The sequence below is a fragment of the Amphibalanus amphitrite genome, unplaced genomic scaffold (assembly GCF_019059575.1).
Source record: "Amphibalanus amphitrite isolate SeventyFive unplaced genomic scaffold, NRLGWU_Aamphi_draft 001099F_arrow, whole genome shotgun sequence".
NCBI lineage: Eukaryota > Metazoa > Arthropoda > Thecostraca > Balanomorpha > Balanidae > Amphibalanus > Amphibalanus amphitrite.
Genome location: NW_024882593.1, coordinates 53586 through 70079, shown reverse-complemented (window position 1 = coordinate 70079; position 16494 = coordinate 53586). Strand labels below are relative to the sequence as shown.

The window sequence follows — 16494 nt, the reverse complement described above, 5'->3', positions numbered from 1 at the left end:
CCTCATTGCCGGGCCCCCTAGGAGAATGAATGTTACACATCAACACCAATATGCCTCCCAGTGAAATGAATTATGAATGTCGCCTTTCGACGCCGGTAGGCGCCCCAGACACCAGTGGATTTACTGCCGCCTTAAAACACCGATAGGCACCTCAGTGAAGCGAATGCCGGCCTATACCACCGATAAGCGCCCCGGATGAATAAATACCACCCGTCAACGCCGATAGGCGCCTCAGTGAAATTAATGCCGCCCCAATCTCCGATAGGCGCCCCAGGTGATACATGTCGCCCATCAACACCAACGGGCTGATTTTTGAAATGAATACCGCCCTTCAACACTGGCAGATGCCCCAGTGGAATGAATGCCGCCCCACAATGCCGATGGCCGTCCCTGCACTGGAAAATCAGTTTCGCCCCTATACAGGCGCCCATAGAAGTTGCAGAGTGCTATTCCTGGTCATAATCTTCTCCCCAGTTAAAAAAAAAAACGCAAAATACGCCCCAGCACTAGGGATGTAACCGCCCATACGGACAGTGCAATTTTACAGGCCCCAATCTCGGACCTCGCGCCCCTCTTTCGCATGCAGGCGCCCCTCTTCCGCATGGCGCGCTTCTCGAGTGGCTGCGCCCTCCTAACCTTTATCGCCTGGCAAGATTATATTCGACAGGGTCGGCAGCATCTGCCTTTGCTTCAGATAAGGATGCCCTCCACTCTTCAGCATATTAAAAGATACTTTTCCCACGTCATTGCCACCCTATTCGTGTCACAAGTCACTGCCTTTATCAGTTGCGGTGTCGCACTGCTCAGCTTTATGGCTGCCGCACCTCTTCCTCCTCTACAGATTTTCGAGGCGCCCCTTTCCATAGCTTTAGGGTGCAGCTGCCCCCCTTGCCCCCCTGCTTCCGCCGCCACTGGGCCAAATTGCCCCACACCCCCGGCCAAATAACCCTGCTAGTGGGGCAATTTGGCCGCCTTGCAGACCTTTGTAATACGTCACAATTTCAATATAAGTAATTACTCTATCATTTCAAGTTCACTGTCCAGTAAAGTAAAATGAATGCGACACCTGCCAGCGTTGAGAAAATGCAGAAATGTGTCGTCAATTTTAAGTTATATCGTTTTCTAAAAAAAGCGGCCAAATTACCCCACTCTCCCCTACCCCTATCGAGCATCAGGGGTGACGTCACTCAGGATCTGTCTCTGATTGGTCGGCGGGAGAGTGACTGTACCTTCTATAGATGGCCTTGGTTTTCGTTCGCATCTGATCTGGTAATATTCGTACAGTGTACGCAGTATAGCTTTGAGCTTTCCATTTTCAACAGATAGGTATGACAATGGCCGGATGATACTGGAAATGGTGCATTTGCTCTGGGCACACGGAACGGGACGCAGTATTGAGTATGCAATTGCAGTCGCACTATGCAGCATGACATACGCCGGAAATCTCCCGGCCCGAACGCCGGAACGGCCAGCGATAGTCGGTACTCATTACGCATAGTGAAAATGGAAACGGTGTCAGCGCAACTCTTCGAAAGGAACGGTGCACTACATGAGACTAGACAAAGGGTCACTGATTAGGGCACCCCAAACGGAACACGATGTGCACTGCGCAGCATAATACGCAATATCGCAATAAAAAGCGTGCAACTAACCAGTAACCAGGGCATCCATATCGGAACGGAACGGGATGCAAAAAAAAAAATGATAAAAGGATGCCACCGACCTCATGGCCGGCCACCGAAACGGAGCGGTAGCTTCGCATCATGTCACGTGATAAGTGCTGAGTGAGAGCGTCAATGATCAGTGATCAGTGATCAGAGCACCCGCAACAGAACGGAGGGCATCAGTGATCACTGATCAGAGCAACTGCAACGGAACGGAGGATCGCTGATTAGGACACCCCAAGCGGAAGGGAAAGCGAGAGCACAACTGACCAGAACACCCGAAACGGAACGGGAGTGAACGGAACGCATTAGCGGCTCGCCGAATCGCGATTCCGGCCAAACATTGCCTCAAGAAATAGGTCACAGGTCAAAGGTCATTTGGGTCAGGAATATGAGATTTTCAGAGTAGGTGTCAAATTAATTGACTCGAGGGTCCTGAAAGTTTCGTCGCGATCGGCCGCTTTTTACGCGAGTTATTCTCGAAAAAAGAGGGGGTGGTTCGTTCGACCCCCCCCCCTATACGGGCGAGGGATGATTTATTAGAAAGCTAGGGCCTTCTTAATCCCATCTACCAGCTTCAGAACATGTATTGGGCAGATCTGGGAATACCGTATCTTAAACTTATCCCTAGAGGTGTGCCAAGGTATCCTTTCATTCACCTTGGCTTTCCCTCGGCCGAACGCTTCGTGTTTAAAAACCTTTAGAAACTAATTGAAATGAATAATTGGCGGTAAGATTATTGCAAAGGCATGAGAAATTAACGTAAAATAGATCATTACCGGTCTTATAACCTCATTTCGCGTATGAAACCTACCAGAGTCCACAGAGTTTCATATTCATCCCTAGGGTGTGCCAGGGTGGCGTGTCAGTCATCTTGAACCCCTGCCCGACCCGACGCCTCGAGTTTTAAAGACATCTAAAAACTAATAACGTAAATAATTTGTGGTGAAATTGATATAATATGATCAGAAAAGAACGCAGAATAAATAAGTATCGGTCTCAAAACATTATTTTGCCTATGAAACCAGCCAGAGCCCGCGGAGTTTTAAATTCATCCCTAGGGTGTGCCCAGGGTGGCTTTTCTCATCTTGGACCTCCACCAGGCGCGACGCCTCGAGCTTTAAAGTCCTCTAGAAGCCATTGACGGACATAATTTGTGGCGAAATTAATGCGATAGGATCAGAAATAAACGCAGAATACATTGGCATCGGTCTCAAAACATTATTTTACCCATGAAACCAGCCAGAGCCCGCGGAGTTTTAAATTCATCCCTAGGGTGTGCGCAGGGTGGCTTTTCTCATCTTGGACCTCTGCCAGGCCCGACGCATCGAGCTTTAAAGTGTCCTCTAGAAGCCATTGACGGACATAATTTGTGGTGAAATTGATACAATAGGATCAGAAATGAATGTAGAATAAGTTGGTACCTGTCTCATACCCTTATTTTGTATATGAAAGAAGTTAGAGCAAATCAAGTTTTAAATTCATCCCTAGGGTGTGCCAGGGTGTGCCCAGCTGACTGCGGATCCAAAGATGAAAATTTTGTAGGCGTATCCTGCGCAACTTAGTCAAAAGCGAAATGCAGAGGTAGTGTTTAATTTGCGCAAGCAGCGGCTCATCCGTTTTGCGTTGACAGCAAACCACTAATCATAGTTGTTATGAATATCCAAAAGCATTTATTCAGAACACAAGCCTGGTTTTTACAAACAGTTGAGGTGATCAAGGTCATTCAACGCATATTTGTTATTAACAGCTGGAAGTGTGCAAGGTTATTTTCTTTCGTTGTCAGTCAGGGTGAGTTGTTGGGTTTGTGCCTTGATTTCGATTTTTTTTCATGGAAATTATGTATTATGTAGCAAACCTATAAGTTCTATTCTAACTGTCTATATGGCGCTGCTAGGTATATCTGCTAATCTGGCTGTTAATTGTTGAGCATGAGTTGAGCATTTTTCAAAGATGAAATAATTCCAATTTACCTGGTTTTGGGGATGAAAATATTTTACCCATTAGGCGTGATTTTCCACCCAAAATTCCCAAAATGGAACACTGAGGACACGCCATTGATGACGCTCATTGCTGAAGTTGACTCGCCTGCAAAATAAAATCAAGGCCTTAGACAGGTGGGTGACGGCACGTGAGCGCCTGAGGCGGTGGGGGGTAAAAATATTTTCGTCATTTAATGCCCAATGCAATCGCTGCGACTTTTTACAAGACCTTCTCCTCGCTTTTTCTTGCTTTCAACGACTGGTCCCCGAGTGATGACTATCCTCACGCAAGATAGGATGAATGGAGCTAGCAATTAGCCCAAAAACATCGAAAATGTTAAAAACACTTCTTTTGAAGGAGATGAATTGAATGGTTTTGGAACCTCACGAAACATATTTCAGATACGACGCGTCACACAAACTGACGCATCAAGACTGTGTTCAAAAGTGTGAGCGGCAGCTCCGCAAGCACTGGTTGACGAATGAAAAGCGTAGGTACAGGTCTCGCGAGATTAAGCGGTAGGTTTTGCACTTTTACATTTCCGGTTATATCTCAGAAACTAATCGATCTACGATGAAGCCATTTTACACGATCATGGCCGGCTTGTTACCCAACAAGTCGATTGCATCTTCAACACTTAAAAGCTTAAGACGACGAAGATATAGCCTGAAGTACACTAAACTTTCTAGGTGCAAAACCTACCGCTAAACCCGCGAGACCTGTACCTACTGCCCGGTCGCCATAGCAACAAGTAAGCGTCACAAATTTCGAACACTATCAGAGTGCGCCAAGTTCGACTACATCGAGGCCGATGGGTGATTGTTGCCAGCTGACTAAAGTAATGAAACGCGAGTAAATTCAACTTTTGTTTGAGATTGCGAGTAAAAATGTGTTTGTCAATTTAAAATATCATTGATTTAGTTTTTGTAAATAAATTAACTACAAACACCTCTGTGCAAAGTCTTTCAAGAATAAATCAAGGCTTATGAAAATCGTGAATAGGGTTGGAAAAAGCAGAGAAACGGATCACGTGACTAGCGTCCCAACCTGATCTGTTTGAATCTTGGCCTTAGATAAACACCGGCCAAATTTCCACCCCACCCCACCGGCCAACTACCCCTGCTAGCGGGGCACTTAACCCTCGCACGACCAGGCCATTTCTCATAACACGAACGACCAGGGGGGGGGGGTGTTACGACCCCCCCTGGCGTTTCAAAACGGAAGGTCGTAGAGCTTAGCGGAAAAAATCAACGGATTGCTCTCAACGAGATCTCGCGATTGGTGGTATATTTTTTGGTCCTAGGTCAACATTTGACCTACTTATGACCGGTCAAAGGTCAAATTTTCCGAAAAAAAATCAAACTTTTTCAAATTTCCGCGGCGATTGCGGCAAAACGGTGGGAGATATCGACTTGAAACCTTCACTATCGTGTTCCTTGATCAATTCTCTATCGTTTGGTATGTATTTCGTTTCCCTAGCTCTAAAAATGGCGCGTTGGGAGCGCCGGAAGTCGGCAAGGTCACAGTCGGCGGCAGAAATTCGAAAAATCAAAATTTAAATTTTTGAAATCTGATTGTAATTTTGGATTTGGGAGGTCCATTTGCTCCCTATAGAAGCTAATATTGTTGCATATTCCCATTGAGGTGACAAGAATTAGCAAAATAGTGGTTCGGGCGCTTTTCAAAAATAGTACCGGACGCTGTTCCTCTTGTGACGTCATAGCTCCGTGACCTGACCTGACCCGGTCAATTTTCTTGCACCACACGATAGCCAATGCTTGCCCCAACATGCATGGGAAGTTTCATCATGATCCATCAAACAATGTGGGTATCACCGGCAGAAAACCTAGGGATTCGGCGCACACGTTTGGTAACTGTCGGCCGGAGGCTGTACCTCTTATGACGTCATAACTCCGTGACCTGACATGACCCGATCAATTTTTTTCGGCAAAAGATGCGCAAAGGTTGCCCCAGAGGGTATTGAAAATTTCAGCCCGCTACGACAAGCCGTTTAGCGTGCACTTCGAAAAAACCTCAGGGGGGGGGGGTTGATACAACCCCCCCCCAGGCGTTCTAGGGTTAAGCCGCTTTGCAGTCCTTTGTAAAACGTTAAAATTCAGGTATAATTAGTTCCTCTATCATTTTCAGTTTACTGTACAAGATAGCAAAACGAATGTTACACCTGCCAGCGTTGAAAGAGTGCACAAATATGTCGCCAATTTCGAGCCACAGCGCTTCCTAAAAAAGCGGCCAAATCACCCCATCCTACCATAGACTGCTGTATTACGCAGATATATAACCGTCAATGAAGACGATTTTCCCTCATCACACACGTCTTCCTTAACATGGGTGCAATCAGTGAAATCGACCACTCTGCCGCAGGCCCATGTCACTCCACTTTTGATGACATCATATGGGGGCCTCAGGACAATAATGGCGCGGCGCGCCACAATCGCTTCAAAGCTACTTGCCAACAGTTGCCATTTTTTAAAATATTATTTTGAAATAAAGTTCCAAGTAATAAAAATATTGTAATAAAGTTGTTGAATAAATTGATACCATATCTAAAAGCTTACTGAAAAATGATTTTTTCATAGTAAAAATATAAGCTCGATGCGTTTTTACGTTGCTTTCGTGCAACTTCAGAGGGTTTTTAAATCGTCCATATCTTCAAAACCGGCCATTTCTTAGCATATTGCTGCTCGTTTTTATCGCTAGAAAACTAGTTTGACTTTCCAATGACATCAATGGTTGAGCGAACTAAGTAGAGTGTCACCAACAATCTTCAAATGAAGTTAGTCATTTTTACATTGTAAAGGAATGGAGTACCCCTTTCGAGCATCAGGGGTGACGTCACTCAGGATCTGTCTCTGATTGGTCGGCGGGGGAGTGACTGTACCTTCTATAGATGGCCTTGGTATGCCGCTGAGGTCGTAAAAAGCTTGGTTATAGTCTATTTTTTTTCAAAAGGCTCACGGCCCGAAACATGATTTTGAAGTCATCACGTGCACACAAGCAACGTTTACAAAAATCAACAAACACTTTGAAATTAGATTGATCGTAGTAGTGCCCTGTCTGGCCCTGTCTGATGATCGCTCAAGGCCGTACATAGGCTGTTGATGGCTATGATAGTGGTGTCGCATGTGGCTCAGTCAAGGCTGGCTCAGTCAGGACCAGGACTTGGCCAGGGTACATGCAGTTCGGCAGCCTTAGCCCGGCCGAGCCCGGGGTAATCCCAACCACCACAGCCGGGGGGGGGGGGTCGCCCCCCGTCTAACTCCGTAAATAAGGCCGCTACGGAAACAAAAGCGGTAACGAACGAAAGGTCTCTACAAGACAATTCTAAGGCACCTTAAATTGTTTAACCTCAGGTCAATTTTCAAGGTCAAGGTCAAAGGCAAAAACCAGCACATGTAGTGATCTCAAACTAAGTGACTCAGGTCTCAGGAGGGTGGCATGATGCATAAAACCGGCTAAAATGGGTGATAAACGAAGGAAGAGGGTCTGAGGATTCCGATGGTGTGCTTAACCCGCACCCCGTAGGGGGGGGGGGGGGCGAAACGGCCCCCTGTCCTTTTTCCGTCGATATCTCCTAAACGGCTCAAGATATCGCCACCAAACTTCCAGGACCCCTCCGGGCATCAATTTTACACATTCTGACCAAAAATTTCCAGAGGCTTTGATAGGTTGGCCACAAATGACGTCAGAATGACGTCATGTTCTGTCATTTTCGACCGAAAAAAGACCTTCGCGAGAAGTCCTGTCAGGCCTACAGCTTTGAAGATACAGAAAAATGATTAGTACATAAAAGGTGTAGAATTGACAGGGCTACAAAACTGCTATCTCGGATTTTTGAAATTTATGAGTTTTGACCCCCAAAATTAAAAAAAACATTGTATTGGATATATTACCCAAAAACTCAAAAAAAGTTTTTTGAGTTAAAAAAACGGAATATATGTGATAGTACCTACCTTCTTCTATCTACATACCAAATTTCAGATCAATACCTCGTTTTTTGGCCAAGTTATAGCCAAATTAGACTCCCCGTGACGAGCTGCATCGAATCGATACCCATTTTATGCAAAAATATCAACTTTGAAATTTGACCTAATTTAACCTGACCTTGACCTGACCTTCACCAAAACGTGACCTAGGCTGGCCCCAAAGGATGCCTGACCCACATAATCGCATTTGTCATGCAAACTGGACCATAAAACATGCATCACACGACACTTTCATATTGTGACCCCCGGTGACCTGACCTCGCTTTGACCTGACCTGGTATCAGTGACCTCAGTCAATAGCAAAGTTTGTGTTTGACGAACAATGTACCATCGATGGTTTTCAATAAATTACCAATTTACTCGATTTCACAACACATTTCTTGAAATGCCTGCGAACGGTGAAAATCCGACCTTTGACCTGAACTGTGACGTCATCGGTTTAACCTAGGTCAATGAAATTTAGTCACAAGGTAGTTCCGGGGTGGGGCTATCGAACGCCGTTTGAATTTTGAAAATCAGCCGGTAAATTTCCGAGATCTAAGGGGGGCCGAACCCCCCCCCCCCTACGGGTGGTAGGGTCCGCCGATAGCCCTACGGGGCGCGGGTTAACATTCAAGGTTAAGGTCAAGGTCATGCTCAAAATTGACCTCAAACTTTGCACTTGTTCATATATCTTGAACACTAATTTTTCAAAATGTTTTGAAATATTTTGATGGTAGGTAATCAATAGGGGGATAAGGTACTGAAAGTTTCGTCTTTCTATCCCTAGGTGTTTGGGAGCTATCGCAAATATTGCCCTGGGGGGGGGGGGAGGACGAAAAACGCCCTCCGGGGCCCGCGAGGGTTAAAATCTTAAGCCACACCAACTTTTGGTGATAATGGCGGACCTGGGTAATTATCCTAGAGTAATGCCGCTCACGATGTTTGATCATATGATCTTTTGAGTCATGAAGAAAGTAAAACACAGATGATTGTTTATTTTGTTAACAGGGAACAAAACAAAGGGGAGGGAGCTCCAACACAAAACTGAACAATTACAACTGACTGGTTCAGTCAGCAAAACTCACTGAAACATCGAGCTAGGCAATGACAACAAAAACCACGAAACACAGCTCGAACGTTTCGATGTCCAAACGTTCGAGTTGTGAACACAGGAAACACAAACACGAAGAACACAGGAAACAAAATCACCGGCTCGACTGGCACACCCTACTCCTCGTCTCCATCGGAGCTGTCTGAGCTGTCACTTCTCAGGTCAATGGTGAACGGGCCGATATCGTCCATGAGCCTATCGTTGGTCCAGAACTCTTGTTCCAGCTTGCAGACGTGGTCGCAGCACTTTTCCCACATGACAGGCGTCACCTCCTCCACAGCAGCTTCCACCAGCTTCCTCACCTCCTCCATCCTTCCAGACTTGTTGTGCTTTCTGACGTAGCCCTTCACTTGTGCCCAGATCAGTTCGATCGGATTCAGGACACAGTGGTATGGTGCCAGCCGTACCACTTTGTGCCCGCTTCTCTCAGCCATGTCGTCCACGGCGTACGTTGGCTTCCCCTGGTGCTTCTTGACAAGTTCCAGAAGCTCAACCTTCAGCATGTCCTCCTCGAACGGCACGTCGTTGTGAAAGAGCCACGCCTTTAGATCTTCTTTCTTCGAAGCGGCTGTCGGAGGCTTGTCCAGCTGTCTGGAGTGATAGCTGGCATTGTCCATGACAATCACTGAGTTCGGCTGAAGTTGCTTGATGAGGCTTGAAAACCACTCTTCAAAGTACTCGGAGTTCATAGACTCGTGATAGTCTGCCAGCTTGCCGTCGGACCAAAAGGCGCGGAAGCAGTTCGACACGAAGCCATTTCTGGATTCGGCGTGTATGATGACCAATCGCTTTCCTTTTCCGATGACCGTCTTGTGTCCGGTGAATTCTTGATCATCCAGCCAATACTTGGCATCATAGTCGTGTTGATTAAACCATGTCTCATCAAGATAGACAATAGGTCTGGCTGGATGACTTGCCCGGATACTGCGCATGGTTCGAAGAAAAGAGGCGCGGGCTGAGACCACAGCAGGCTTTTCCATGAGGATGCGACGCTTGTCGACGCTTCGGAAGCGGTAGCCGTTCTGGAGAAGCAGTTTCCGGAGTGAACTTCGGCTGAGGTCCAGCGTGGCTAGGTCTTCCTGGACACGTGCGAGGAGGGTGTCCAGAGTCACCCTCTCTCCCTGGTCGTACATCCTGGTTACGAGGCGCTTGATAGCCGCGATGTCAAAATCATCGACGCTGCTGACTGCTCCGTGCCATGTTGCGCGTTTCTTCGGAGTCTTCAGCTGTCCTTGTTTACATTCGGCAACGATGCGAGTGATGGTGCGCTCGGACACTCCAGTCAGGTGGCTCACTCGGCGTCTGACTTGTGTAGGTGGCACAAGGAACTGGCCGAGCTGGTCACAGGAGTCTGGCACAAACTTCTGACTGTCTCTTCGCAGCAAAACTCAAAAACGTTGTTTACTATTTTTCTTGCTTGGATGTTCAAGGGTGTGCCGCTCGCTAGCTTCGATGAAGTTGACATTGTAAAACTACACTGAAAACAATTTAACCCAAGGCCCGCGAGTAAACCGGTGTTTTGCAGGTACCCCTATCCGCAACCATTTTTAACCACCCTCCCTGGAGTACAGTAAGGTCCCATTGCAGTGTAGTCGTCCCTGCTCTCAGCGGACTTGTTCGCTGACAGCGGTTATATCCGCTCAGAGCAAGTACGACTACACCGCAATGGGACCTAGCACTACTCCTGGGAGGGTGGTTAAAAATGGTTGCGGATAGGGGTACCCGTAAAACACCGGTTTACTCGTCAGCCTTGGGTTAAATTGTTTTCAGTGTACCATTTGAAAACACACAAAAACAAATGAACAGGTGTAAAATGCATAAAAACAGGATAAAATGTAAAGTCTATAAAAATGTAAAAAGATAATCCGTTCCGATGTGACCGTCGAGACCGTCAGGTTCCTAAAATAATACGACATTGCTCTCGATTTGTGGCATTTTACTTTTCTAGCACGTGGCATTTATAAAAATGTTTCGGGCCGTGCGCCTTTTGAAAAAAATGGACTATAGTTTGCGTCATTTCGTGCCCCGTAGGCATCCGGATGATCTCGTCCCTTCTGTCAGCTATGCGTGGAATGACTTGCCATACTGTTTCGTTTACTCTGCCTTTAGCCGAGCCGCTTGGCCTTATGACCTGAAACGAATTACTAGTAAGGAACGCAGGCAGCAGGGTCACGAGTTTCTTGGTCTCAGCTGATGTTGGGCAAAGACTACCCTCAGAATCGATGTCTTTTTCAAATAAGTCGATAAGATGGCGAACAGATTTCTTATCGAACCTGAAGCGATTGTAGAACTCCCGGTCGTCACTCATCAAAATAATTGACCGTGGTTCCCCGCTTTCGCACCGATTGCCGGGCACATAGGATGCGACGTCCAGTCATTTCACAGTGCGCTTTGGATGTTCACTGCTCTCACACAACTGTTGTTCTTAGCCGAACGTTTGGTTCACCACAGTGTATATAAATACAGTGGCGGCAAATGCGCTTGGTCACGTGACCAAATCTGCACGTGCGGTTGTGGCGAGGGCACTTCCCGAAACTCTGGTGCCAACGGCCTCGCGGCGCCCATAGAGAATACATGGGACCAGTGTTCCATTTTTCAGACTTTTTGGTGGGAAATCACACCTAATGGGGAAAATATTTTCATCCCTAGGGAAAATATGAATGACCGACTTCACTTCATCTCTGAAAAAAAAGTTTCATGTATTCCCAACAGCCAGTTTACATGTTACTTGACAGATGATGCACCCACATCCTTTTGTACACCCTGTCAAGATCCTGACATGCAACCCTGGTTTATCAGTTGGCATAATAATTGGCATTTACACCATTTTGCAAAAATACTTCAGTTAATTACTTCCTTTTTTCTCATCCTAGGATTTTTTTCTTCATCGGCACACCCAACCAATATCCAATTTTAGAACACTGCATGGGACCTTTTCTTTTCAGACCTATCGTGTCTAAACCAAGCCATTTAGTGCAAGGATACGACTGGTTTGAGATTCAGTCGTCTTTTGGCTATAAGTCGGCATAAGAAACGTATTTTTATCGGCAACATTCGCAAAGTACCAGGTGGTTTTCCGATACCCTGCACGCCTCCTAACCCCCGGCGGCCGACCGGAGGAGTCAGTAGCGCTCCACTCACGACTTTTGGCGATAGCTCAAAACACCTTACAGCTAGAGGGCTGCTATTTGGCGCACCTTATCTTTGCTTCCATACGCATCTTTGGAAACCAATTGCATTTCCGTCTCAGGTCAGATCACTGACTTATGACGTGTCATCTCAGATGACACCCGTGACCTGATCATCCAACGTCGACAAGCCATCGCTGCCGATGACAAGGAGAGGTACGCATCTCTGAACTCCCAAGTGAAGCGCGCTATCAGACGGGACTACCGTAGCGACATCTCTCGACGAGTCGAAGAAGCTCCGTCATCGGGCCTCTGGCGGCAGCTGCGTGCAGTTATTGCGCCGAAGCGCGGCGCTCCGGCCCGGCCTGAGAACTTGTCAGCAGATGACCTCAACTCATACTTCACCACCGTGGGAGAGGAAACACACCAGGCCGTCATCCGGACGTTCCAGGAGTCTGGGAGACGTTCTCTGGCTGCCCGTCTCCCTCGCGTCCACTCTGACGCATTGCGACTCACCCCGATCACTCTGGAGGAGCTGAGACGCATCATATACTCTCTGCCAGACAAATCATCGCTCGCTGATGGTGCCATCGACATCAGGGTGCTGAAGCTGAGCTTTCCCGTTGTTGGACGGATCTTGCTGCAAATAATCAACAAGAGCATCGTGTCGGAGTCGGTACCAGATAGCTGGAAGACCGCAGTCGTCATACCGCTGCACAAAAAAGGTGACCTGAGCACTGCAGGAAATTTCAGACCCATCACCAACGTTCCTGTTATCAGTAAGATTGTCGAAAAGGTCGTCTGCCGTCAAGTTGATGGCTATCTAAACCGAAACCATCTGTATAGCCTGGAGCAGCATGGATTCAGACAAAAGCACAGCACCGCTACAGCACTCGTCAGTGAGAACGACAGCTTGTTGGAAGCAGCAGACAGGGGCGACATCAGCATCCTGACGCTGATTGATCTCAGCCGCGCGTTTGATGTTGTGGACCATCAAACCCTGCTGAATCAACTTCAACTGCTTCAGATAGACCCGGGCTGGTTTCGGAGCTATCTCACCGGACACAAGCAGTGTGTTCAAGTGCCAGGAGGGGAGAGATCGACGCTGCTCCCCATCAACATCGGCATCTTCCAGGGATCCTGCCTGGGACCGATGTTGTACAACATCGCATCCATCGGCGCCGCCTGCTACGTGCCGTCCGAGGTGAATGGCAGTTTGGTCAGGATGGCCAGGTATGCCGATGACACCCAGCTGGTCGTCTCAGGACCCAAGGAGAGGCTGCCAGAGATCCAGACTGCACTGGGGGGTGTCCTGGACACTCTGGCCACCTACTTTCTCCAGAACGGCATGAAGATAAACGCTGCAAAAACCGAGATGATGGTCGCCGGAGGCCGATCGGCGCTACAGGCTGCCGAGAGGGATCCGGTCCGAGTGCAGTTCCTGGGAGAAACTCTGCAACCGGTGTCAACTGTTAAAAATCTAGGTGTAATCTTTGATAGCCGACTGACCTTTGAACCACACATTGATTATATCGTCACCAAATGTTTAGGCGTTCTTGTCGGCCTGATGCACGCCAGGCATGTGCTTCCTCCAAGTGTACTTCCGACTATACTGGACGCCTTAGTCATGTCACATGTGCGCTATTGTAGTCAGGTATTCGGCTGTGCCAGCAAAACGAGCTTAAAGCGACTGCAGAAAGTGCAAAACTTTGCTGCCAGAGTGATATCTGGCAGACGGAAGTATGATCATGTGTCCGACGTGATTAGGAATTTGGAGTGGCTCCCCGTCAGTGCGTTGATTGACAAACGACGTATGTCTGCTACACGGGGTGATTAGCAGGGGTGAGCCTGAGGTACTGCGACAGGACATATCGTACAATAGAGATGTTTCCGAGCGCCAGACTAGGCAGTCCGGTCATTTACATGTATATACCGCGTGTTCGAACCAGCCTTGGCCAAAGAACTTTTAAGCAGCGAGCGTGTAAACTGTACAACGAACATGTTATAGGAACGGAGCTTCAGGTCATGTCTGGTCCGCGCTTTAAGAAAGGTATTAAAAGTCACCAAGTCAGCTAGATGGATAGGCGACCATACAAACATTTTAGCTGTGCTTTTAGTTTTAGCGTGCTTTTATACTTTTGCAGGTTTAACTGTTTGTGTCTTTTTAACGCGCTTACTGTTTTGACGAGGGCTCGGAATAGCCACCTTGAGTGGAAGAGTGCCGATGATGTAAAATACAATACAATACAATACGTCACACGTGAACCTCTGCAGCAGTCCCAAAATACCGAAACTTCGCAATGCCCTCGGTGCCAGAGGAGCTGTCACAGCGAGATGTTACTTACAGGACCTAGTATCCTCTAGGAGTCTCAAAACTTGTGTATCTCGGATTTCTCCTAGAGGTCACATGAGGTCAGGCCGATCGCGTGACGTCACCATTACAAGTCAATGGAGAAAATATGGAAACTGTAATTTTGACGCCGAGAATGATCTAAACCTAGCTCAAGCACATGGAATCGCAATTTCATGCAATTCTTGCAATGTCCAATGATTCACTTTTGCATCTTTAACCTAGCGTGACGTCATTTATGACGTCACAAAGGTCACAAGTTTGTTTGTCAATAACTCCTGATAAAATTGAACTGGCAAGTTGGAAAAGTCGCCAATAGAATCGGGAAGACCTACCGAATCGAATGATATACTATATAACCTCCTCCGACCAAGTTCGTGACCTGAGTGCCTCTGACCTGGCTTTGACCCGATGTGAACACCTTATGTTGACCCCACCCAAACAAAAGTGAACCATTTTGACGCACCGGAGCATGACAAACATGATCGCGACTCTGCGCCGTTTTTTGGCAATGTTATTTCTCAAAACCCGAAATCGTAATTTTGGCCCTCGGGCACTTGACCTGACCCTCAGAGGCCACCAGTTGACCTGAGACTTTTTAACCGTGCATCAATCGCTGCGTCCCCGGTCCCAACGGCATGCATGCTTATTTTTCTCGCGAGGCTAGCTCAATTAGGGCGAGGGAGTCGTACCCGCCCTCTCGTGGCTGGGGCGTAGGTATGTAAGAAAACTAAAAAGTCTGGTGATGATTGATGCAAGATTCTTACAGATAATGGTAGATGAAGGTAGGGCATCAGTTATTAAAGATAAGTGAAACAAATTTGCAGCCCTCAGTAGCATTGATTTATGCATTAAGGGTTATAGAACCATAGGTGGCGGAACGGGGAGGGCACCGGGGCACCGGTGTCCCTTTAATTTTGGCATTTTAACATTAGCCCTATGGGCGTTGCATGGAAAGAATCGGACCGAATGTCGGCAGTGCCCCCCCCCCCCCTTAATTGAAGGTGTTCCGCCGCTACTGTATAGAACAACTGTAAGCTGCAGGCTCAGCTCTTCAGTTTCTACCTATGCCTGCAAACGCAATAAAATCAATGGAAGAGTAATAATAGATTAATTGCATTTTATTGATGCTATTTCAGTATCAATGGTAACTATGTCACCGATGATTCAATATTATTTGCACGGCATCATTTACCACCACAGTCTAAATATTTAGCATCTAAAATACTGCAGTAAAATAAGCTGCGCCACGTCTGTCGACAAAATCTGGTGCCAACTCAAGGTCAAACGGAAAATGTGGTCACGTGACCAATGTCCGGCAGCTGTGGTTCACTAGAATGTAGCTTCTGCTGTACCTTTTCTGCCACTTTTTGTTGCTTCAGGCACGTTTTTGGCTCAAAATACGTCGATCGCCAGCTGAACAGCATTCCCGTCACGGGCTTCGGGAATGCCGGTTAAGTTCAAATAGTTACGACGCGAGGTACTGCTCGAGCTCGGACAATCTGGTTCTGTTCGGTGATCAGAACTTTTTGAGCATCTACTTCTTGCTTTAGTTCCTTGATCTTCTTCTCGATCCCGAACAGGCCTCACAGCGTCGCTCTGATCTCGCTGTCTTCCAGCATGGCGAGTAGGGTCGTTTTCTCTCTACCAAAACTGACTGGCATTTTGTCTGTCTCACTGCACTTACCCTACCAACCCGAACAAAAGGCCTATATCAAGGCCCTATATACCAGGTAGGGTCGTCCGGCGATTCTACCTTTTCGTGACGTCAGCTCGTGACGTCATTTGGAGTCAAGTCTCGAAGCCCCGTTCAATCCCCATGTGAATGAGCGCTTTTCGAAGCACTGTAGAATGAAGTCTGCACAAGATATATCAAACCTAAGTATCTTATCTGAAAGAGCAGACAATTTTCTGCAAGTTATCTATTACGTGTTTTTCGCTAAATCTTTTGCTTTTTTCACAAAAGCGTAAAATGTCCCCCCATGTCTCCGCAGCCTCCCTGCCGCCGGCCGCCGCGCGGTCGCAGTAGTGTAGTGGTTGGCGTGCCCGCGCAGTATTCCAAAGGTCCCGAGTTCGAATCTATGCGGTGCGGAACTTTAATTGCAATTCCAAGCTGAATATACGCACATCCATAATAAATTATTATTTGTATAGCTAAACTGTCACCAAGCTATCCATATAAATTGACTTCACCCAAAATATCGGCAAGATTCTATTAAAATATAAATTCAAATATGGCGGCTTGGACTGCCGAGTGCGTTAGGCTCCGCCC

General features: G+C 47.2%; 1 protein-coding gene across 1 annotated transcript; it reads right to left on the bottom strand.

Moving 5' to 3' along the window:
* Window positions 1-8860: 8860 nt before the first annotated feature.
* On the bottom strand, window positions 8861-9877 carry LOC122370105. The gene has a single exon (XM_043345372.1). It carries the CDS (start codon window positions 9875-9877, stop codon window positions 8861-8863), a length of 1017 nt encoding a protein of 338 aa, XP_043201307.1.
* Window positions 9878-16494: the final 6617 nt, after the last annotated feature.

Bases quoted from the DNA above. Each gene is read 5' to 3' on its own strand.
- LOC122370105 (XM_043345372.1), bottom strand. From the start codon at position 9,877: ATGTACGACCAGGGAGAGAGGGTGACTCTGGACACCCTCCTCGCACGT.